This window comes from Podarcis erhardii (assembly GCF_964252035.2).
Source record: "Podarcis erhardii genome assembly, chromosome: 7".
NCBI classification, from domain to species: domain Eukaryota; kingdom Metazoa; phylum Chordata; class Lepidosauria; order Squamata; family Lacertidae; genus Podarcis; species Podarcis erhardii.
The window spans coordinates 6,936,914-6,962,257 of NC_138511.1; the positions used below are offsets into that span (position 1 = coordinate 6,936,914).

The 25,344-nt window shown below is 44.2% G+C and overlaps 1 protein-coding gene across 5 annotated transcripts in view; it reads left to right on the forward strand.

Moving 5' to 3' along the window:
- The first annotated feature begins 296 nt into the window (after positions 1-296).
- Positions 297-25,344, forward strand: part of GFPT1 (glutamine--fructose-6-phosphate transaminase 1) — a 43,309-nt gene continuing 18,261 nt past the window's right edge. For 2 of the 5 annotated variants that reach the window (XR_014158225.1, XM_081868444.1), the window contains exons 1-10: positions 297-478; positions 9,663-9,770; positions 10,384-10,491; positions 12,503-12,628; positions 13,717-13,775; positions 15,139-15,273; positions 17,357-17,418; positions 18,894-18,973; positions 20,371-20,424; positions 22,559-22,664. Coding sequence is in view for 4 of the 5 variants with exons in the window: in XM_081868444.1 (XP_081724570.1) it covers positions 472-478; positions 9,663-9,770; positions 10,384-10,491; positions 12,503-12,628; positions 13,717-13,775; positions 15,139-15,273; positions 17,357-17,418; positions 18,894-18,973; positions 20,371-20,424; positions 22,559-22,664 (845 nt within the window). In the remaining variant the exon portion in view is untranslated. The remainder of the gene's footprint in view (positions 479-9,662; positions 9,771-10,383; positions 10,492-12,502; positions 12,629-13,716; positions 13,776-15,138; positions 15,274-17,356; positions 17,419-18,893; positions 18,974-20,370; positions 20,425-22,558; positions 22,665-25,344) is intronic. The other 3 variants (XM_081868446.1, XM_081868445.1, XM_081868447.1) reach the window with 3 other exon arrangements.

The following is a 25,344-nucleotide window of genomic DNA, read 5'->3' on the forward strand; positions in this document are numbered from 1 at the left end:
ACCAGGGGACCCAGGATGGTAACATTAACCTTATGAAGGGCAATAACGCCAAGGGGGCGCCTCGTCGGGGCCCCGCCTGGAGCCCCCCGCCCGCCCGCCCGCCGAGAGGCGCCTGCTTCCCCCTTCCGGCCTGCGGGGCTCCGGCTGCTCCACCTGAGGCGGATGCTGATCCGGCTGCCACGTCGCCCCGAGTGACACGGCGGCCCGGAGGCCTCGGGAGGCGGCGGAGGCGGAGGCGGAGGAGGAGCCGGGCCCGCTAGGCCGAGCCGGGCCCAATCGCGGGCCGGGCAGGGAGCCTGCGCCCCTCGCCCGCCGCTTCTCTGACCGAGGGAGGAGGAGGAGACGCCGTTGCCGCCGCCTCAGCCGCCGCCTCCTCCTCGCCCGCCAGTCCCCGCCGGCCCGTCAGCGAGGAAGCGCCTGTCCAGCCTCCGCGCCTCACAGCCGCCCTGCTCGGTCTCCTCAGGCGCCACCATGTGCGGTGAGGAAGGAGGGAAGGAGCGAGCGAGGGAGGGATGGAGGCTGCCCCGCCGCGAAGGCTGGCGAGGGGGGCGGTGCTGAGGGGCCGAAGCCAGGGCGAGGCGGCTTCTCTCGAAAGGGTTGCCCGCTTCCCTCAGGGCAAACGGCAGCGGGTTGGGCTAGATGACCCTGGGGCCCCTTGGTGCTCTACGGCCGCATGCAGTAGCCTTGCCTCAGCCCATGTGCAGAGTGCGCCTGGAGAGGGGAGGGAGGGGGCAAGGCAAGGCCCTCAGCGCAGCACCCGCCTCTCTTCTCGCCCCCCATTCTCAGCTGCTGCTTCCTCCTCCACCTCCTTTCCTTTACTCCTCCAACTCTTTCACCATCATTGTCTAGAGGGCCTCGGGAAAGACCCAGGGGCTTAGCCCAGCCTCCCCCTCCCCTGACAAAAGCCCGGCGCGCTGGCTCTCTTGAGCATGTGCAGAGTGCCTTCGCCTGCAGGGTGGTTGGGAAGGGAGATAACCGGAGGGTAGTGGGGACAGTGTGAATGTGCAGGTGGAAATCAGGTGGGTGAGAGAGATAGTTTGTTTACAGGTAACCCCATGCTTGAACATTGCTGAACATTTAGGAAACCTAATACAGTGGTTTTGAATTCTGGTGCTGGAGGAGACCCTTGAGAGTCCCATGGACTGCAAGAAGATCAAACCTCTCCATTCTGAAGGAAATCAACCTTGAGTGCTCACTGGAAGGACAGATCCTGAAGCTGAGGCTCCAAGACTTTGGCCACCTCATGAGAAGAGAAGACTCCCTGGAAAAGACCCTGATGCTGGGAAAGATGGAGGGCACAAGGAGAAGGGGATGACAGAGGACGAGATGGTGGGACAGTGTCCTCGAAGCCACCAGCATGAGTTTGACCAAACTGCGGGAGGCAATGGAAGACAGGAGTGCCTGGCGTGCTCTGGTCCAGGGGGTCACGAAGAGGCGGACACGACTAAACGACTAAACAATACAGTGGTACCTTGGGTTAAGTACTTAATTTGTTCCGGAGGACCGTTCTTAACCTGAAACTGTTCTTAACCTGAAGCACCACTTTAGCTAATGGGGCCTCCTGCTGCTGCTGCGCCGCCGGAGCACGATTTCTGTTCTCATCCTGAAGCAAAGTTCTTAACCCGAGGTACTATTTCTGGGTTAGCGGAGTCTGTAACCCGAAGCGTATGTAACCTGAAGTGTATGTAACCCGAGGTACCACTGTACTGTAAAGCAAAATCAGGAAAATGATGAAGAGGGGGGGAAAGCTCTACAACTGGTTTAGCTATAGTGATCCAGTACTGTAGTAGTAGTAATTAAAAAGTGGCATCAGGGTCTGTGGTGCTTTGAAGACCAGTAGCATAAGGTCTCTGCCCCAAGGAGCTTACAGCCTAAATCTTACGCGGGTGCTAAACTGAAGGGGACAAATGTATTGAGGGACAGGTGCAAGTGAGGCTTGTGGGGAAATTAGCGTGAGAGTAGACGAATGTGTGATATTGGGAAAGCGGGTTTAGATTGCTGATGATGATAAGGAAGGGGTGAATTGGCAGAATTCAGCAGGGAGATATTTTCAACTTCGTTTTCCGTTAAGCTTAGGGTGCCTAAATACAACAATATGGCAATATGTTAACCTCCTAGAAATATAAAGGGGAACAGGGGGTGGGAAGGGGTGGCAGCCATCCGTGCAGTAGAGGAAGAGCATAGGTGTGTGTCAGACAGGTAGACAGGTAGAAAAGCAGATTTGCCAGTTCAGGAGCTTTCCCACAGCAACTTCAGGGCTGTCTGCCTTTCTAGCAACTTGTACTGAAGCTAGGGTTTGCCAGCGGTGCTGGTGTTGATAGGTGGAAGGGCTGCTTCCATATCTCTGGCTTGCATGTAAGTTCTTACTCTTTACGTGGTGTTTCTTTTGCGCACTGAGCTGCTTACGGTGGTTCCAGAAAGATTTAATATTTCATTTAATCCCCATTTGACGTTGTGTTTGCACATTGCCTACAAGCACATCCTTTTGATGTGCTGAAAGGTGCTGTTTAACCTTATTGAGTTTCAAAAGCAGCTTCTAATGTGGCACAGAAGGAGAGGGGACGTGGAAGAAGAAATGAGAGTCCTCTTATGTAGGCAAAAGGCAAGGGGTGTTTGGATCAATTCCAGAGGCATCATCATTAATAAGATCATTGCTAATAAGAGATTAAATGAGGGGAAAATTGTTTGCACCTTTTTTCTTTTTAAAAATGTTGTGAGATGACTACCATGAAATACATATTTAAAGCACCAAAAAGAAAGAAAGAAAAGAAACACTTCAGAGCACAGCAAAAAAGACATAATAAAAGTTTAAAGAAGAGATGCTATGTGGTGCATAGTTAAACTATGGAACTCACTCCTCCAGGAGGCAGTGATGGCCACTAACTTGGATGGCTTTAAAAAGTCATGATGGAAAGGGCTATCAATGGCTGCTAGCCAGGATAGCTAGCCTCTGCCTTCATGGTCAGAGGCAGCAATGCTTTTGAAGACTAGTTGCTGGAAACCACAGGAGAGGAGAGGAGAGGCCTCTTGTGCTCCATTCCTGCTTGCTGGTTTCCCGCCGCGCCGGCATCTGGTTGGCCACTGTGAGAACAGGATGTTGGATTGATCCAGCAGGCCCTTCTTCTATTCTTAAATTCATAAAGGGTGCAACTACAGATGAGGCTCCCTGATCTTCACCCGCCGAACTTTTCCAGAGAACTTAATGATAAGACTGCCTCATTATTATTTTAATAATATTGGAAGTGTGTATGTATATAGCTCTTTTTGTGTTCACGTGCATACATTTATCAACTGCTTCGAACAGTATATGAATTTTACGAAATAAATAAATTAAATCAAAACACATGACCCCACTCATCCTTACATATTCCTTCTAAGTTAAATTGGTCAATATGATTCTCCCCATATTCCAAAGGACTAGGCGCTGAAGAAAAGCAAAACTGGCTTGCTTGAGGCCACCTAGTGAACCAGGACCTTCTGGTTGAGCCCTGAATTATCATTTGCATTCTCTTGGTGTGCAGACGTAGCATAGGTCTATATGTGCTTATTGAATCCCAGGCCATTGGGCCCATCTAGACAATTGTCTACACTGGCAGTGGTTCGCCTGGGTTTATAGCAGGAGTCTTTTCCAGCTGCACATGGAAGGTGTTGGAGATGGAACATGCTCTGCCATATATCAACTTCCCCATATATCCACTATTTTTTCAGCTTTCTTAACACTAAGGATTTCTATTGTACTCTGTCACCTTCAGGTATTGGTGTGGGGTTTTTTTGATGTGGGACACAGGTTCACGAGAAATTTCTCCTGAAGAGCGAAGTGAAGAAGAGCTGCAGTCACAGTTTGCTCATGTGCATTTAATACTATGCAAATTTGCCTCAGAAAATGGAAAATGGGGCAGTGCTAAGAATAGAATAGGCAATTTATGCTATAAATAGTTTGCAGTGAACACAGTTCAAGTCTTTCTGTGAATTTAATCTTGTGAATGTGTGGGATTCTCAGATTGCATAGCATAATCTGTTCTTTGTCTACAAACATATCCTTTAAAATATTTCTGAATACAGTTATAGCCTCTTGACTGTCTTGTTCCAAAATGAGAAAGCAAAATTTCGTGCCTTTAGTGTGATGGAGGCTGACAAAGCCCAATGCCTTTCCTTCAGGTCATATTTCTGAGGGGATTATTTCTCTTGCATGGTTGAAACTGTAGGGTTTATTGCCCTTGCAGTTTTATCTTTACCTTGACATTTCTGTATCTCACTTGCTTATTCTTTGATGGGATAAGTATAATTCATCTATTGTTAACGGCCCCGGTAGAATGTAGATGTCCAGACAAACCAGTGTAGCAGATATATGCCTTGTTCATAGTTGAATGTGAAACTCATAACCAGTTTAAACTTGCTGCAGAGGTAAGGATGGGAGCAAATCTTACAAGATCACTTTCTTTTAATAATTAAACTGGTGCAGCATCAAACTGGAATAATTTCAAAATCTGATACGTTATTCATAGCTTAGTGGGTTACATTGCCAGGGGTGGGAGAGGGGGGGTTGACTACAGGACTAACAGCAGATTCCAAGCATTGATTTATAGGTAAATAAGAAATGCCCGAACTGACAGAGCAGTTTTTTCCTGTTCAGCAAAATAGAGTGAGATTGTTGGCTCTTCGTAAATGGGTAGTTTGTTCTGGTTTTCAGTGTACAACTAAAATTTGGGACCTGACTTGCTGTGAAATTGTCCATCCTAGTGGAGCACACAGTGTTCATTTCTGACCATTTGGTTTGACTAAGTGTAGAGACTGGTGCTCTGTTTAACATCTGCAGTGAAATAAATATTTCTACTGTTGACATTAATTTGTTTGAGCAATTTTTATCCTGCCCTTCAGCTCAAGTGCTCTCATAGCAACTATCATATCCAAAGGATCTCTCTTCACCGTGCCTCTTAACCCCAGTATGAGCTATGGGGCCAACTAAAACATTTTTGTTGCATGTGGTCATCCTTTACCTTCTCTCTGTTCCTTTCTCTCATCCCCCCCCCTTTAAATTTCCCCTGCACTCTATCATTCTGCTGTGTTCTTTATCGTCTTCCAGAAGACTTAACCCATACCTTAAACAAGTACAAAAGGAAGTGTGGCACCTGAACTAATCTGGTTTAGGCTGGGCTGCAATCGAGTTTCTGGTCTCAACCCACCAGCTGAACCCTTAGGTTTCACAGCCAGGTGTTGCCACCAGGAGTGAAACAAGCACCTGCTCTTCCTTCTGCTGGGTAGCTTCCAATTTCTTGCTGATATCAAGCTAAGGAGGCCTATAGAATTCTTTTGACTTCGAGGTTACACAAACACAACCCTTCTTAACCCCCCCCCCCCATTTTTATCTTGAATTCTGAAGTAGTGACTTGCAGTAGTCATGGCTGAACACAGCTGAATTTGTGAATTCTAACTGGGCTCTCTCAGAAGAGGGACAGCAGGAAATAAACTACTTTAAAAGTGAGGATGATAGCTCAGTAGCAGAGCTTCTGCTTTCCATGCCAAAGGTCACTGGTTTGATCCCCACCATCTCCCCAGGTAGGTTAGGGAAGAGTCCTCCCAGCAATGCTGCAGAGACCATGGCCAATTGGTGTTGACGGGACTATGGTCTGAAGTTTAGCTATACAATTTTCTGTTTTATCTGTGGTGAATCACAGTTGCCCCCAGGCACATTCTGGAGTTGCAGACTGCCCTTTAGGCAGCTCTGAGTGGGGCCATGTCTGGAGACCCCCATGGACAGCCTCGTGCTAGCCTTGCATTCTGCTGACTGCATGGGTCTATGCTTTTCTAGTGTTTGAAACTTAGGGAGTCGCTTCACCGCCAGTAGTAATTATTAGCGCAGATATCTAGCCTTGCAGAAGTGACCTATTGCAAAACTTACAAAGGAAAACATATTGGAAATACAGTGGTACTTCGGGTTACATACGCTTCAGGTTACATACACTTCAGGTTACAGACTCCACTAACCCAGAAATATTACCTTGGGTTAAGAACTTTGCTTCAGGATGAGAAGAGAAATCGTGCTCCGGTGGTGCGGCAGCAGCAGGAGGCCCCATTAGCTAAAGTGGTGCTTCAGGTTAAGAACAGTTTCAGGTTAAGAACGGACCTCCGGAACGAATTAAGTACTTAACCCAAGGTACCCCTGTATAGGCTGTGACAGCTATGTGAAATAGCTGCTAGGAGGTTGGGCACTGATTCTTGTAATTTTGTAATATATTACTGTACTTTAGGTGACAAATTATATTTGCTTCCAAACAATAAGGTAGAGAGCTTTGACCTGCCAAAAGTTAGTGATTCTTCTTTCCATCTGCCCCTTTTAGGTGGCTCTCTAGATGAGCTAATAACAGTTCTTCTTGGGAACTTATTTTCAACCCTGTCATCACAGAATTTACATAGAGAACATTTCCTCCTATGGACTATGATCTTATTTATGAGCTGAATGAGTAAATTTATTTAACTGTAACATTTTACTTCCTTTCTTCTTTTCAACTCATGCAAATGAGGAAGTGGTCTTGGGAGTGTGCTGTCTATGATTAGTTGGTAAAAATATGTGATTAGCAGCACACCTTAAAATTAGTGTAGTGCTTGTACACTTGGAGGGAGCAAGGGCTAAGGTGGGGTTGCCATATGTCCAAAGTTTCACAGACATAGCTGGGATTTGTCCATCGGAAACAGTGTCTGAGTAGAAAGCGCTGAAATGTCAGGGAAACTCTGGACGTATGGCAACCCAGGTTGGAAGTGTAAATGTTGGCGAATTTCCTTAAAAATAGTTTGAAAGCGTCTTTCTTTTTTTGAGATTGCGCAAAATGAAAAAAGCCATGCATCAGAATGATTTGAAGTATCCAGCCAAAAATTATGAAACCAATAGCACGATAGGGGCTTCAAACTGGTTTTGAACAATATATCAATATATCACCTAGCCATGAACAATAAATCTGTGGAATGTGCTTCTTTCCCCCTGGGGTCAACCAGTGTTGGCTTGCCATATTAACTAAGAAATCCCACAGCATTTTGGGTGTCTCCAAGACTTGTGGTATAAGGCTGGCACTTCTTTAGGCATGGTGCAAATGTGGGGTGGGTGTGTCTCTCTCTGTTTCCATGCTCTCACCAGAGCCAAAGATATGCTTGCTGGTAGATCACAGGTCAATATTTGTCCCTAGATGAGGGACCATAAGCTGCTAGGAAGAGGAAGAAGAAAGGGATGAAGGTGTCTGGTGAACTGAAAGCACACCATCGTAACAGGCTGCTAATGCTATGTGGGGCAGATCTTTGGCTACAGCTAAATGAGCAGCGTTTGCCAACATGGTCTTGCTGACCCACCGCAAGCACCCTGTTCACATGCTTCTGACTTATGCGAGTAATATGAATTCTGAAGCAGCCTTGAATGATGGCTGGACTGAGCCAGGGAGCCAGTGAAGTGTTGAGTAAGAAAGTGGGTCCTTTTCCTGAGGCAAGATTGACTGCTGCTAAAAGCAGACAGTCTTGTCCAGGGGTCAGCAAACTTTTTCAGCAGGAGGCCAGTCCACTGTCCCTCAAACCTTGTGGGGGGCCGGACTATCTATCATCTATCTATCTATCTCTATCATCTTATCTATATCATCTATCTAGATCTATCTATAATGAATGAATTCCTATGCCCCACAAATAACCCAGAGATACATTTTAAATAAAAGGACACATTCTACTCGTGTAAAAACATGCTGATTCCCGGACTGTCTGCGGGCCGGATTGAGAAGGCGATTGGGCCGGATCTGGCCCCCGGGCCTTAGTTTGTCTACCCATGGTCTTGTCAGTGGTGGACCCCTGTCTTTGTAATGCCTTCCCAAAAGAGATCCACTCCCTTGGTCATTCTAGGAGGGTTTTTTTTGGCCAGCTGTGCACCTTTTTGAGAGGTAAGGGTTAGAATCGGAAAGAAATGTGAATGGTTGCTGCTGGGGGTGGTCACTGTAAGGCTGGGGTCAGCAACCTTTTTCAGCCATGGGCTGGTCCACCGTCCCTCAGACCATGTGGTGGGTCGGACTGTATTTTGGAAAAAAAAAGAACGAATTCCTATGCCCCACAAATAACCCAGAGATGCATTTTAAATCAAAGGACACATTGAGAAGGTGATTGGGCTGCATCCAGCCCACAGGCCTTGGCCTTAGGTTGCCTACCCCTGCTATAAGGATTAGCCTAGGCAAGAATGAGAATTTTGAGACTCAGTCTAGTTGTGAGGACAGCAGAGCTCTCTGTTTAAACCCAGATGTTCTCCAGTCCAGTTACGTAGAAAGGGGTGGGGGAGTAGCGAGGTCTCTCCCCATTGCTTACATCCCTCCAGTTCATGCATTTTTCTTGCATCTGACTTTCAATATTGGAGCATGTCTAAGGAGAAGAGCACCTGGTGGGATAGACAGACTTTCAGCAAGATCAATTGTGCCATTTCCAAAAGTTAATCAGTCTCTTCTTTGTTTTTCTTAGTTATATTGGGATGGGAAGGGTTCCAAAGCTCTTCTCTTGAGTTGGAATGCTTTACTGCAGTGAAGTGCTCGTAATTACTAACTTTTTTGGCTATAATGAAATTGAACACTTCCTTGTAGCCACTGGGAGTTGACAACCTGTCTGAAATCTTGATAAACTGGAATATCATGACTTAAGCTCCCCACCCGACTTCTTCCCCTGTTTCTTGTGCCTTGCCCACTTTCTAAGAAAGTGTGAGTATGGCAGTGCCCTTTCACAGAGGGAGTTCATGCATGGAGATTATAAGGGATTTCCTTATAAATCTCAAATGCGGTACGTATTGAGCATACAAGTCATTATTGTGACAAGGCAACTCATTTGTTGTGCTTGAGAGCACATTATTGACTTCCCAGGTGCTATTTTCTGAGACTTCCCAGGAATTGTGGGATCCATGGATTTGTTATTGCTTGGGGTTGACCCATTGGGTTTACTCTGATTTGAACTAGCACTAAATATATCCCACAGTCTCTAAAAAGTAAAAGTTCCAGAATGGGGGGTTTTTCCCCTCATGCAGATGGTAGCAGAGATGAGGCCTAAATCAGGTGATCTGGAGCTACTGAGATAATTCAAAAAATCCATAAGAGCTTGCTAGATTTTCTAGGACCAAATCTAAGAAGGGTTTTATTGTTGTTGTTTGAAGGAAGGCTGTAATGCAGGGTTCCATTCTACAAATTCAAAATTCTTTACCCTACATCCTTGCACTCCATTCTAGAGTTTGCAGAGTGGAGCCACTTCACTGCACTCATCTACAGTATGTTTTATACTTTTTAATGGTTTTTAAATTTTATTTATTATTTTATTTATATCCCATCCTTCCTTCAAAAAACCCCATCTTAATGGATCCTTCTCTCATCCCTGCAGTTGCTTTTACATTCTCTCTGTTTTACTTACAATTTTAATTGTGTATATGTACATTTAAAAAAAAATATAATACTAAATGGGAGAATTGTAGCAAAAAAAAAATAGTGGTGCTTTTTCTTCCTGTGGCTTGTAATGTTTTATAAAAATGAGTTTATTTACAACACTTTTGGGGCTGTGCTAATAGAAATCCTACACAAGCGTTGTTTCAGTTCATAGTTGTTGTTACAAAGTGAAATGCAGTATTGCATGTATATGGTCTTTGTTTTAATTTCTAATCCATCTTGCAGGCATCTTTGCTTACCTGAACTACCACGTTCCCCGGACAAGACGGGAGATCCTGGAGACCCTCATCAAAGGGCTTCAGCGACTGGAGTACAGAGGATATGACTCGGCTGGTAAGCTGCTCACCCTGTCCTTGGATTCCTTATCTTTCAAACTTTTTTTCTGTGGATATGGTTTTAAAAGTATGTGGTTGCCAGTAAAGTCATGGTCTGCAGTGTTAAGAAGCAAGGCTTGGTGTGACTTATTCCACCTCTCAGTTCACGTGCAACAAGTTTACATGTTTAGTTGTATATCTTGGACATAAACCGTTATGTGCACAGGTATTTGGATGAAGTTTAAATCTCACTAGGCTTTTTGAGATGTCTTTTCCCAATGAAAGAAATGTCATTTTCCTCACAGAAGCTGTATTGTTTGACAAGAGTCTAATGGCTAACATAACTGACCCTGTGCAGTTGGAATGCTTTAATATTCTTCAGTGTCCCAGCAATGCAGCCCAATGGCTAAAAGGGAACACCTAGGCAATGTTGTGTTTCTAAATATTGCACTGGCTTTTCTTGTAATTATGTATAGCCATAATGTTCTGTATGTTCTGAAACTCTGCAATTTTATTCTAGCCTGTAGAAAAATGATTGTGGAAGTTAGGTTAATGATCTTGGAAAGCAAAACAATTAATATTTCAAGCCAAATGAGGTGTGTGTGATTCACCTTAAGCTTTCTGTGTATTAGGAGTTGGAATTGATGGAGGCAATGATAAAGACTGGGAGGCCAATGCTGGTAAAATTGCACTCATCAAAAAGAAGGGGAAAGTGAAGGCTTTGGATGAAGAAGTGAACAGTAAGTCCAGTCCTACACAATCCACCTTTTCTCTTTGGTGGTCTTTGTTCCTGATCTCAATACCATTCAGCAACAATCTTTCAATGTATTGTTAGGTGCAAACTGAAAACACTTCCCAACACATGCTGTGCTCATTGGCATACTAAATGATAAACTATATATTCATTTCTATAACGCAGTTCTCAGATAAATCGAATTTACTAATCCTCCCTGCACGTCTGCCTTGCCTGTTGAGAGCAAATATAGAGATATAGCATGATCCCTTGTTGTTGGGTCATTCTTTGGCCAGTTAGGCTCACACATCTCAGTCACCTTTGGAACACAGACTCTTTCTCTCTCTCTCTCTCTGGTTATAGTAGAGGCAGCATGAATAGGGAGAATGGTAGCGGAGATATGCATGAAGAAAAGTGTTCACAATATAGCGGAATTCACATACTCTGCATTGTCTTGTCTATCTCCTTCCTGAGTGGACAGCTGAGACCTCATTTCTTGTCCGTTTACTGATAAACTAGTGTCATATAAACTGATAACAGCAGATAGCCAGACCAGTTTTGCCAAGTGAGAAACTACTGAAGTTCCCAACAGTGGATTTATTCACATTCATTGCCAAACCTTGGTTTGATGCTACTTGATTGGCCTCATGCTTGTTCCCCTCCCTCCCTCACATTATGTCAGGCACAGGCAAACTCCGGCCCTCCAGATGTGTAGGACTACAATTCCTATTATCCCTGACCACTGGTCCTGTTAGCTAGGGATGATGGGAGTTGTAGTCCCCAAAATCTGGAGGGCCGGAGTTTGCCTATGCCTGCATTATGTGCTCCAATGCAAGTTGCTTCCTCTTTAGCACAAACCAGAATTTGCTGTTAAACTAGCCAACTATGGTTTGGGCTTGCCCTCCAAACTGGGACCACCAACCAAACCATGGATGGAAGCTGGTTTGCAGTCCTGCATTGGAGGGCACATACAAATCATAGTTCAGCTGTTAGGGAATTTGCAGTAAAGGCAAAAGTAAAGAATTAAAATGGAATGTGTGAGTAGAATGCGTGTTCATATTGCAGCCAATTATTTAGTTTATACAGCAGTTATATATTTCTGTGGCTGCTGGTCTTAGGAATTGTTTAAATCAAATGTTGATGCTCTAAGCATGGTAAATTGATACAGCCACAAAATAAGATGGTCTTTTCTTAACTTTCTATGTACTAGAAAAACGCAAGTATTAAATTGGTATGATCTCTGGGTGGGAAAACTGTAAACAATGGAGAAGCAAACGTCTCATGTTTTGCGTTTCATTCAATGCCCTCTATTCAGGAAACAACAGTGTGTGCTAATATTGTGGATAATACTTTGTTTTAAGCTATGGCTGTTTTCAGATAGGCATGGTGGAGGACCTCTGCATTGTGGACTTACTTTTATCTTAAATGTTGCTGACTGAGATGGCTGGCTTAAGTCAGAAATTAGGTCAGGGTGGTTGACGTTTTTTGTCCCAAGCCACATTCCTTCCAGGGGACCACATGCCAATGGTGGGCAGGGCCAGAAGAAAAAGTTGGTAGAGTAATGAATTTAAACATTGCCTTTGTTTATGAGGCTGCTTTCTACAATCACTCATGCCCCTCTCTGTCTGCCATCCAGATCAGCAAGAGGCGTGATTAGAGCTCAGATACACATTTCAGCTAGGCAAAAACACTCCAGCAGGGTGCAGAGTATGGCTGGTATGGGGGGGGGTGGCCTGGGGAGCGTCCTGAGGGCCAGATGGAGAGGTCTGAAGGGCCACATTTGACCTTTAGCCCAGAGTTTCCCCACCTATAATTTATGTGTTGGTGGAAGTGGACCACTTAACACATGCAAAAGACCTGTAAATGTTAGAAAAGAGTAGCCTGAAAGCCTTGGCCTACTTGGTAAAGCCTCACTTTGCATTTCTGAAGCCAGTGGGTGATGTCAGCTGAAACCTTTCCCTCCATTCAGTAAGAGTAGGGGATCCTCTTAGGAATGAACTTTCCCCCACTTTACATAGAACAACAGGATATGGACCTGGACATTGAGTTTGATGTGCATCTTGGAATTGCCCATACCAGATGGGCCACCCACGGCGAGCCCAATCCTGTCAACAGCCACCCACAGCGATCGGATAAAAACAATGGTAAGACATTGTCGTTACTTTTTGGTGGGTTTGAGGGATGAGGTGACGCTTTGACTTTTGTCCTAGCTTCTGATGGCTGTTCAGAGTTGATAAAGTGTCGGGCAGGCAATCTTCTTGGATAGCTGTGTCCATCTTCTTGAACAAAGTACCAGGTAGCAAGACATGTAAGAAGTAAATCTTAGTGGTCTTAGCCTTTATTTCCAGGTGGGAGGAGGCAGATAGTCAGACCGGAGAGCCCCAACAAACCAAAAATCAGCTGCATTGGGAAGCAGAATTTAGTTCTTTTATGGATTAAAGACTGTTTCAAGTTAAAAACAAGGCTGGTCTCAACTCCTTTTAAATATGCAAAATGTTCACAGATGATAATGCTTTTAAAATAGCTTTTTAAAAAAGTGAGTTGTGCATTGCAGAATAAATCATATATTACCTTATATTTTCAGAAAAGGTTAAATTTGAGTACTCACTGATTATATTGTTTCTAGATTGAAAAATCTGTGATCTGAGGCATTGTAATGACTGCTATAAAGCCCTGCTGTTAGTATTGCACTAAGGTTAAAATACTACCAAAGTTACAAGCATGGGCTATAAATCCCATTAATCTGTTGTAAGGGTTCGTTTAATCTGTTAAGTGTCTTAATTCTAAAGGCTCCTCGGGGCTGAAATTGAGCTGCCAGCTACCATGTACTTTGTTGATACATCCTTTTTAGCATAGGCAACTGTCATTCCTGGTGTAGTTAAAACAGAAAACAATTTTGGGTAATGGCCCACATGGAAGATGGCCTACATTCTCTCTTACATTAGGAAATTGAACTGTAAATGGGTCTGGGATAAAGTAAATTAATACTGCAGTTGGATGCAGCAGGTGGCATTAAACTATTCTAAGTTAAGCAGCCCAGCAGGGATTGTACTTTCTTTATTAAATTCGACCATCCATCTATCATGTGCTTGTGCTTGGCTTGGCTTTGGGAATCCTAGTTTCTTTTTCAGGCTTTTGCCTCTCTTTTCTCCTACTCTTGGGATGCTTCCCTTTTTTTGCGGGCTCTTTTATGATCATAGCTCCTAAAGTGTTTTCTCCCCCTGTGTTTCAGAATTTATTGTTATCCACAATGGCATTATTACAAACTACAAAGACCTGAAGAAATTTTTGGTAAGTGAAGCTCCTTGTGCTGTGTTGTGCTGTGAGTTTAAACAAAGTGGGAAGTCTGAATCTGCTTGTGTTTGTATCGTAGGAGAGAATCACTTGGGCCTGGTAGTTTTGTTCCCAAATTATGCCAGCATTCTTTGGATGCTGACAAGGGAGACACTTTAGAAGCCTTTAAAGTATCTATTACATGAGCTGGTGCTATAACTTTAAGGAGTGGTTAGATTGTATGTTCCACTGGGCTGATAGGTATCTTCTGTGTCACCCTGTGAAGTGCCTTAGGGTTGCAGGACGGCACCTTATCTCAATTCAGGTTGTTGCTTCATCTCATGCTGTACTGTCTGTACCAGTTACAGATAGGTAGCCGTGTTGGTCTGCCATAGTCAAAACAAAACAAATTCCTTCCAGTAGCACCTTAAAGACCAAAGTCTGTACCAGGCTTCCCCAAACTGATGCCCTCCAGTAGTTTTGGACTATAACCATAACTATAACTCTCAACAGCCCCAGGCAGAAATGGTAGCAGGGTCTTCGCTTTCCTGCCTGCAGATTGCATTTGGGACCTTCTGCAGTCAAAGCATGCACTCTTGTCACTAAGTTTATGGGCCTTCTTCCATGAACATTAGTGGCGTTATATAATAATAATACAATCTTACCAAAGCTGGATAATTTTATCTTGCTTCTCATTTCTTTCAGGCTTAAGTGTTTAGTGTGATCGTGTGTCTATTAGGTTAATGGTACTGTATTGACTTCAGATGAAGTAGTAGAATTAAGAAATCTAAAGAGCAGATGAATATACTTCCAGGAATAGTCTTCAAGGTGCACAAGACTTTTTGTGGTGTTTGCTGCCACAGACAACACAGCAACCCCCTCTGGAATTTTTCTTTGCAAAAAGAGGTTGTGGGGTTATTAATTGTTTATGGTCATATGTGGCACCAGATATATAATCAGCTGCTCTAAAATGCTATTGCCACTCTTCCCCTCCCTAACCAACAAAAATTGAATCCCGACCCATTCTGGCCTTTGCCATTGGGTTCCATACTAGCTTGGTTGCATTGTGTGGTTAGCATCTGCTCTGCTTTCTGGAGGAGCGCAGCAGTGAGCTGGAACCATGCCCATCAAGACATGGTTCTTTTGCTTCTGCATTCCTTTATCTATTCTATTTGATTCTTTCTCTGAGCAGGAGGACTTGAAATTAATGAATGAAAGTAGAGCAGTTATACGAAACAGGAGCAGCCTGTGCAATATTTTTAGAATATGGTTGCTATGATACAAAAATAGTGTGTAGTAGATATTCCCTTGTCCATGTGCCATGTTCCATATTTCCATTGTTTTGACTAACACAAGTCATACTTTTTAAATGTTTTTTCAGGAAAGCAAAGGTTATGAATTTGAGTCTGAGACTGATACTGAGACAATTGCTAAACTTGTCAAGTACATGTATGACAACCGTGAAAGTGACGATATCAGCTACACCACATTGGTAGAAAGAGTCATCCAACAGCTGGTAATTATACATTTTTTCGTAAAACATTCATCACTCATAGGAGACAATATACAATTCTTATGTTTTGCCAGACCTTTTAATATGTTTCATGGTGAGCCTTCAGGAATTGCTTAGTCCATTGCTGGTATAGAGCAGTCTGCTTTCTCTTGCAGCTGCTCTAGTCAGCAATGTAAGGCATTCCTGCATTGCAGGGGGTTGGACTAGATGACCCTCTGGGTCCCTTCCAACTCTACAATTCTATGATAAGCAAAGAGCAAATGAAAGAGCCAGGATCCTGTTTGCAATAGTAATGTTAATTCATAGCTTTTACCAAACTAGATGTAAGTTAATTGACTAATTTAGAGAATATCCTGTGATATTCAGACTAGGGATGATGATGAGGATAACAACAACAACAACAACAACAACAACAACAACAACAACAACAACAACAACAATACCTCTCAGCAGCTTTTGTTATAGTCAGCCACAGTGTTGAAATCCTGTTCATTCAGATTGGTCTTGGGAGTCTTTTCTTGTGGAACAATTAAGGTTGTGTTGAAGGCGTTCTGCTTTATCCTATGGCCATTGACTTACCGTATTTTTCGCACCATAGGACGTACTTTTTCCCCTCCAAAAATGAAGGGGAAATGTGTGTGCGTCCTATGGTGCGAATGCAGGCTTTCGCTGAAGCCTGGAGAGTGAGAGGGGTCGGTGCGCACCGACCCCTCACGCTCTCCAGGCTTCGCACACCTCTCCGCAAGCAGCGGGAGCCCAGCGCTGGGCTCCCGCTGCTTGCGGAGACTTGCCTGCATGTTGAAGCCTGCGCGCGCTGAGCTCAGCGCGCCCAGGCTTCGCGAACCTCTCCGCAGGCAGCGGGAGCGCTCCCACGGCTTGCAGAGAGCTGCCTGTTTGGGGGCTGGGGTCGGGGGAAGCTCGAGCTTCCCCCACCCCAGCCCCGCGCCTGGGGGGGGGGAAATAATTTTTCCCCCTTTATTTCCCCCCCAAAAAACTGGGTGCACCCTATGGTCCGGTGCGCCCTATGGTGCGAAAAATACGGTATACGGTGCTACAAGAGCCTAACCTGCCCCCTCCACATGCTTTTTAATGTCTGCATGAAACTTCCAGGAGAAATACATAAGGACACAAGAAAAGCAGATTCTAATCAGTTATCTGGAGATTTGGCTTGAGGTGTTGCCAGCTGTGACACGCAGCTCCTTCTCTTGTTTCCAACTTCTCATCCCTCTTGAAATCCTGAAGGTGGTCCTGGGTGGGTGAGGGCAAGCAATCTGAGATTATATCCAGATAAAACAGAGCTGGGTAGGGAGATTGCCTGCTCCCAAGCTTGATGGGCTGCTGGTCCGGAATGGGGCTACTTTGTCCCTGAAGAACCAAGCACATTCTCCTGGACATTGATGCTAACTGGGAAAGCCAAGAAAATAGTGGTGGCACAAAGTGCATTTTACCAGCTTGGACTGTCTCCCCAGCAAGAGAGGTTGGCTCTTACCAGTCACGTTCAGACTGGACTACTGCAGTGCACTGTACCTGGGGCTGCCTTTTAAAGGTGGGTTCGAAATTTTTGAGAGCCCAGAATGCAGTGTCCCAAATTTTATTGGGAACTGGGTGGTAGGAACATGAGATAGTCCTACTGTATCAGCTGACCTGGTTACTAGTGCATTTATAATGCTGATTCTGACTTTTAAAGGCTTAAAGTGTTTTGTGTCCGAGATATTTGAAGGGCTGCCTTCACTTATGCCAAGCTCCTGGTGCTCTGAGGTCAGCAGCGGGGGCCCTTTTAATTTGCTGCCTCCAAAAGCAGTGGAAGCCAGAGGGGCAGCCCCACAGCTTTGGAATTAACCACTTGTTCATGGCTTCCCTAAAAGGTTGGTCTGCTTCTGCTGTTGGCTTTGATGATACTGTACTTTAGTAATTTTAGGTGGTTTCCCTGGTCTCTCAGTATACTGTTTCTGAGACTTTTAAGCTGCAATGTATTGTAAGCTGCCTTGAAAGAGTTTTCTCCCAAAGGCTGCATATTAATATTTTAATTAAAACATTTAAATGATGTTAACTGAAAAAGTAAAGTGTTTGTTTGTTTTTCCACAAGGAAGGTGCATTTGCCCTCGTATTCAAGAGTGTTCACTATCCTGGTCAAGCAGTTGGAACCAGGTAAATACCGTCCCAGTAGTATGCTCTGTGTTTCCCTAGGTCAGTTTCATTATTTTTGCACCCACACCTTCTTTTTGATAGGCTATCATAGATTTTAGCCAATTTTGAATTGGAGGAAATTCTATTTGACATATCTATTATGCAACCTTATGGTATAATATTCCCTGTTTTTCATGTTACCTGCTGGTGCAAAAATATTCTCTTAGAAAAATGACCTCATTCTTTAATGTTCTTTTCCTGCTATCTATGAAGTACCACAAACTGTTCAAAATTAGCAGAACAATTAACATCTTGACTGCAATGACTGTTTGGATTTTCCAGCTGAATCTAGGTAGTTAAAGTCATGTTTGCACTCATATCAGTTTTATAGCTTACTCCAAAAAATTGTGAGAATTGTAGTTTGTGAAGGGTCTGGAAACCTCTTTTGAAAATCCTTTGCTTGCCTCACCCAGACCTATAGTTCCCTTGGTTCCATTAGGTGAAGGAGGGACTTTCAAGGCAGTGATCTTGTTTGCACTTAACTGATCTCAGTGGTACTGACTTTTGAGTAAGCATGTCAGGGATCATCTGATATGTGTAAGACAGACAAGTCCTCAGATGGTAATCAGTTTGGGTTTTTTTAAGATTTTGTAACAGTTTGGTTCTTTTAAGATTTTGCTTGGTCTGCACATCATTGCAGTCTCAAAATTCAGGGCTCTTGAGAGTTTGTCCCACAAATTGTGAACTGTAAATTCAGCTTGTCTGGGATGCTTTTAACTGCATTCTGTCTTGGCTTAAAAGCTGCCCAACTCTGAACTACAGTGGTGCCCCGCAAGACGAATGCCTCGCAAGACGGAAAACCCGCTAGACGAAAGGGTTTTCCGTTTTGGAGGCGCTTCGCAAAACAAATTTCCCTATGGGCTTGCTTCGCAAGACAAAAATGTCTTGCGAGTTCCTGCAGGGTTTTTTCCCTTTCCCCCCCTTTTCCTAAGCCCTAAGCCGCTTATCAGCTGATCCGCTAAAAGCCGCTAAGCTGCTAATAGCGCTAATCCGCTAAGCTGTCAATGGGCTTGCTTCGCAAGAAGAAAAAAACGCTATACGAAGAGCCTCACGGAACGGATTAATTTTGTCTTGCGAGGCACCACTATATATAGATCTTGAGTTAGTGCTGTTTGCCATCTGCAGGCTATAATTGAGATCAGATTAGTGAGGTTTTCCCCCCATCTTTTTTGTTCTGTGCAATTTTGAAGCTTGGATCTGTGTCCTGGTCTGACACAAATGCCCCACCCCAGGCCCATAACCCTGCCCCCTCCTCACAGGGTGCTTTGCTTGAACTTGCTATCTGCAGGCCAAACTTTCTCCCCCTTGGTTATATCCTTCAACTTGGCTGTGCTGACACTTAGCTAAGCTGCAAATGTGATCAGGCCCTCCAAAGGGAAGAATCGACGCAGATACCAGTGTTTATTGGTCATGACAGCTGGATGTCTTGTTTTCAGGAGAGGAAGCCCCCTGCTCATTGGAGTGCGGAGTGAGCACAAGCTTTCTACTGACCACATTCCAATACTGTACAGAACAGGTAAATCTCACAGCTCGAAGCATTTCTCAACTCATTTTCTTCTTCTTCTTTAATGCAAGTGTGGCAGAAGTGAGAAGTTTGGTACTGTCTGCTAAATTAAAACAAAATTTTAAAATTCCCTCCAGTAGCACCTTAGAGACCAACTAAGTTTGTTATTGGTATGACACTTCTTCAGATATGCTAAATTAATACCTTATTGATATGGAGATGAGATGCTATGGGAGACTTCTAAAAAGCAAACCCTATTGTGCACTGGATTTGGATTTGGATTGTGGAAAAATCTATTTCTTATAATGTTAGAAGTCATGGCTCTGGGTAGGTGGTGGGCTCTCCTTCATTGGAGGTTTTTAAGCAGAGTTTGGATGGCCATCTGTCAGGGATTCTTTAGGTGTGATTCCTGCATTGCAGGGGGTTGGGCTAGATGGCCCTTGGGGGCTCTTCCAACTCCACAGTTCTGTGACCTGCTCTACAAACTTGTATTGGCTTTGCAACAGCAGATTCATCACGGTTTCCCTCAACGAATCCCTGTGGTCCTAATTTTAGTGGAGGTGCTGTGAATCCTTGCTTAGAGATCCCGCTTGGCCTCTTCTTCCCCAACTCTCACAAACCCTGTACTGTTCCTAGGGATTTCTGGGCAGAGGGAAGGAATGATTGTTAAATCATTCCATCCTTAGATACACAGTGAGCAGCTTGGTAGTAAGCGACTGCCCTCATTTTGCATAATATCACTATATACCTTGTGCACGTGGCACCTTAGCTTTCTGGTATGAAGACTGACCAGTATCTTCAGCTCGTCTTGTCCCCCAGCAGAACATCCTTGTGGCTTTAGGAATGTATTCGTTCCCTTTAACTGAATGGCAACTAATGCTACAGTCCTATAGGCTTGCCTGAGAATTCCAGTATCTCCACAGCAAGGTTTATTGGCCCCTTCTTTATTTATTTTATTTGAATCTCAACTTTTAACAAGCAACCCAGGATAGGTGACTGGCTGAACACCGTCTAGCGAAGTTTGTGACTTGGCAGGGGTTTGTAGCTGGGTATCCTCCCAGCTCCAAGTATCTCCATGCTGATGCTTCACCTTTCCATGCAACCTGTCATTTAGTCATGTTATGAAGGTTTATTGGAAGTATCTATCCCAGGTGCAAATGCTAATTCAGGTATTCAAGTGGGACAATGGGTACAGGAGCCCTCTTCTGCTGCTGCAAAACAGCTTCATCTCGGCCCCATGGGACTGAAATTCGCAGGACTTAACACAGCTCAAAAAGCGCCCTGTGACACTTCCAAGCCAAAAGTCTGCCTTCTGCTTGTACCTAATTTTTATTTTAAATTGACATTGCTGAAGTTTCTCTTGTTGTCAATGACACACTGAAGTTATTTTTTTCATGTTGCACTTTCAGCCACACAACCTATGGATCATTCTATTGATGGAATATCCATTAAAATGGAGAAAGGTGCCTGAGACATAATTCTTCATTTGATGAGAAGTCCTGAAAATGAATTAAGACAATCACTTTCTCTTTAATGTGTAGCTGATCGCTTTCCATTTGAGAGGAGGGACCAGCTTCACAGGGTATAGTCTGCTACTATGTTCATTTGAGCAGAACTTTTCATTTCTTAGCCTGCTTTTCTGGGTGCAGAAGTGCATACAGAAACGGTGTTCTTGGCTTTTGGTTGTCAAGATGTGTAACCTTGTTTGTTCAATGGAAAGTGATGGCAACATATTAAAGAGATGGCATTGGGGCGGGAGATTCTGCATGCGAGAATCCTAATGGGGCTTTCCCACTTAACCAAAAGGTCCTCTGACCCTTCTCTCGCCTTCTCTGGTTTCTCTGCCTTCTGCTGATTTTGTTAATTTGAAACCAACATCTGGATTTGAGGATGTCTGACTTAACTAGAACTGGCTTTTTTTCTTTTTTAAGTCAGTATCAACATGAGAGCCATGTTTTAATACTAAAATTTTTAATACATTTAACATTGGTGCTATCAAGTACTGATCTGAATACTAACAGTTTGCCAGTGGGTGGATAATCATGGTAAAAATGGGGGCAATGCCAGGAAAAATATGGTAGCAAATCCAAATGTATCTTTGCCTTTAAGGAAGAGCTGCTTGTTCTGTGATTCACTGCTGCTTTAAATCATTTGTGTGCAAATGTTCTTCGCAGAACATGCCCATATTTTCAATAGCTCTGACTGTCAGGTGTCTTAAGGTTTCAATCCATCTTGTGTCCTATGGGAGCCATTTCCATAGTTTTAACTAGACAGTACAGTGGTACCTCGGGTTACAGATGCTTCAGGTTACAGATTCCGCTAACCCAGAAATAGTACATCGGGTTAAGAACTGTGCTTCAGGATGAGAACAGAAATTGTCCAGCGGCAGCACAGCGGCAGCGGGAGGCCCCATTAGCTAAAGTGGTGCTTCAGGTTAAGAACAGTTTCAGGTTAAGAACGGACCTCCAGAACGAATTAAGTTCTTAACCCGAGGTACCACTGTAAATGCTAAAACTATGGAGCTCGCTCCCACAGGATACAGCCATGACAACCAGTTTCGATGGCTTTAAAAGAGGATTAGACAAATTTATGGAGGAGAGGGCTATTCAATGGCTGCCAGCCACGAAGGCTATCCTCTGCCTCCGCAGTTGGTCCTTGGTATTTCTGACAATAGTGAGAGTCATCCTGAATCAATACTTTTTCAGGTACAACATGCTTGACTCTAGAGCAGCCTGTTCAAAGTTCTCCTAATGCAAACTACTCCAGCTAGCTCAGTTGTCTTCAGAAAAGCTATTCTGGCTCTGAGGTTTTGAGGGCAGCAGCCCAACACCTGTATTAGCTGCCTGTCCAGGGCCCACGTTGAATTCAAGTTTAAGAACACCTGATTGTCATCTATTATTTTTTTTAATTGACAAACACAGAACTAATTCAAAAAGGCTTGGATGTTGTGCATGCGGAATTGCTTAGAAATTGGCTAGTTTAAATCATGTTCTTAAGAAAAGCTAGACTGTCATTTTTACATGACAATCCCCACTCCACACCAAAAGGCATTCAACTGTTTCGCATCCTTCATCCTTAATCAAAGCTGAGAGCCCGTGTGGTCTAGTGGCGAGAGTGTCTGACTAGGACCTGGGAGACCAGGGTTTGAATTCTCACTCAGCTGAGAAGCTCACAGGATGACCTTGGACCAGTCACTGCCTCCTAGCCTAACAGGGTTTTTGGCATAAAATGGTGGTGCAGAGGAGCAGTCCGCCGGCCTCCCTGAGCTCTGTGGAGGAAAAGTAGGCTATAAATGGAAGAAGTAAATAAATAGAATAAAATTGCACAAGGCAGACTCCCTGGGAAAGCTTCCTGCCCAGCTCCTGTTGAAATGAAAAGGCAGTGGCATTGGTCTTGCCCACTTCCTTTCAGTGGTGCTTCTGCAGGAAATATTCCCGTGGACTATGCCAGCAACCTTTAAGAAAGTGAAGCTTCATGTTGGTACTGTGACTTGGTGACTTGGGGTGAATTTTATCAATGGAATGAGGTGCCTTTGTTTGCTGTCAGTTGCTTTGTGCGCTCTTAATGGCAGCTAACTGAGCTCTCTTGCCTCCGCAGGCAAAGACAAGAAGGGGAGTTGCAGCCTTTCCCGGGTGGACAGCACCACCTGCCTCTTTCCTGTCGAGGAGAAAGCGGTGGAGTACTACTTTGCGTCCGATGCGAGGTCTGTGGCCCCCGTGGAGTCAGCCAAAGTCACCTTGTCCTTGGCTTCCCACAGCATGCACCAAGGAGGAGGTTGACTGCTAGGCTAATGCAGTCAGTGACAGGCCACCTCTCTTTGATGAAGGACCAGAGGGGAGAAGAGATACAGTGGTGCCTCGCAAGATGAAATTAATCCGTTCCGTGAGGCTCTTCGTATAGCGTTTTTTTCGTCTTGCGAAGCAAGCCCATTGACAGCTTAGCGGATTAGCGCTATTAGCGGTTTAGCAGCTTTTAGCGGATCAGCTGATAAGCGGCTTAGGGCTTAGGAAAAGGGGGGGAAAAAGGAAAAAACCCTGCAGGAATTCGTAAGACATTTTCGTCTTGCGAAGCAAGCCCATAGGGAAATTCGTTTTGCGAAGCGCCTCCAAAACGGAAAACCCTTTCGTCTAGCGGGTTTTCCGTCTTGCGAGGCGTTCGTCTTGCGGGGCACCACTGTAGTGACTGGCATTTGTGTGTCACTTTCAAGTAGCATGTGTGTTATATGTGGCATAAAATGTTTCCTGACTCAACCTGTTTTGTAGACACCTTCAGCACCTGGTGTACTTCCAGTGGAACAGGAAATGGGTGTGAATCTAACAGACCAGGTACTCTTGGTGTCAGAGGCTCTAAGGCAGGCTTCCTCAACCTCGGCCCTCCAGATGTTTTTGGCCTACAACTCCCATGATCCTTAGCTAGCAGGACCAGTGGCCAGAGATGATGGGAATTGTAGTTTCAAAACATCTGGAGGGCCGAGGTTGAGGAAGCCTCCTGCTCTAAGGCTTCTGATTATTCTAGAGCCAGCAGAGTATAGCTGATAGTCTGGGACCAGCTTGTTGATATTTTAAATTGCTATCCTGCCTTTCCTCACAAAGGTGCCCAGTAGGGCTCATGACTTCACAGTTGTGTGGGTGTTTGAAGCTTTCCAAGTGGCCTCAGGTCAATTGCTATATCTCTGCCTAACATGTGGTGAGGAACCATATATGTTGGTGTCAGCTCCTTAGCGGGAGAGAAGGATAGCAGTTAACTTTCCTGTGCTAATAGCATCGCTGTGGACCACAGCAAAAATAAATAAATAAAATTATTTATTAGCAAACCTGAATGGCTTCCTACTCTGGGATCTACTTAGCATTTCTGGGATCAGTTCTCCTGTAGTGTTTCAGCTCCCTTTTACCCAGTCACCCACTGTTTAATTTACTAAGCTTATCAGGCAGCCTATTTGGTCCTTTTGAAAGAGGAAAGTGAAACTACCAAATGCCCAAGCTGCTTAGGGTGCATTCTGACCCCAACAACTTCTCAAAATAGGGTAAAGAACACCATAACATTTTGTGTGTGTCATAAATTTCATTTTTATGCTATTATACCTCTTCAAAGGGACGCGGCTAGCACTGTGGTCTAAACCACTGAGCCTAGGGCTTGCCATTCAGAATGTCAGCAGTTCGAATCCCCACGACAGGGTGAGCTCCCGTTGCTCGGTCCCAGCTCCTGCCCACCTAGCAGTTCGAAAGCATGTCAAAGTGCAAGTAGATAAATAGGTACCGCTCCGGTGGGAAGGTAAATGACATTTCCGTGCACTGCTCTGGTTCGCCAGAAGCGGCTTAGTCATGCTGGCCACATGACCCGGAAGCTGTAAAGCGAAATGAGCGCCACAACCCCAGAGTCATCCGCGACTGGACCTAACGGTCAGGGGTCCCTTTACATTTACCTTTTACCTCTTCAAAAGCAAATGAATATTTGGGTGTGTAGTTTAATTATAGTTCTAGTCAGCCCAACTAAGTTCTACTCAAAGCAAAAGTATTAAAACTAATGAACCTCAGTCATGTGCTTTAACTTCAGTAGGTCAACTATGCGCAAAACTAGCATTGGATAAAAACCATGTTTTATGCAGGGTGTTCTGTTTTTGGGTACAAAACAACCCACAAAACGATTTCAGGGGTCTGTCGGAGCCCAGGCGAACATTTTACCCTAAGGGTTAATTCTGCTCCAATTCGACTTTCTTGATAAAGGAGTTAACACACTCAGTGTACAAACCTGCTACACTGATTTCTTATTTGCAATGTTCATCGGGGAGGGGGCACCTTTCATGCTATTTGGGTACATTAGACCCACTCCTTCTCTGAGCACAATATTTAGACATCTTTTCTCTTTTCTTTTCAAGAGGTTACTGATAGATAGTCCAATGAGGAATTTAAATTAACATTGTGGGGGGGGGGGTCGGGTCCAATTAGACCATGTTTTTGGAATGCACAGCCAATTAAATCTATTATGTTAAACAGGAATGATTTTGTGATCAGTCATGATCTTTGTTTCTAGCTGGTCTTAAAAGGGCCTGTAAAAAAAATGGAAGAGGGTTAAATAAATGCAATAAAATTTGCATAAGAGCTGAAAAGTAGGTTATAGTAAAATGATAAAGTAAGGATATTAAAAATGATCCAGTTAATATGGTAAGTTGCAGACCCTTTATAGTTTTTTGGAGGGGAGGCTGTAGTTGTATTCCAATTCAGCATTGTATTATTTATCATTATTATTATTAGTAGTAGTATTTCAAAGTTTAGATAAAAATACAATAGGATCAGTCAGCTCAACTCTTATCTCAAGAGTGGTATATCTACTCTTGCAAACACTCTGGTTCTAATATGGTTTCATTACTGGATAACTGGAGTCCA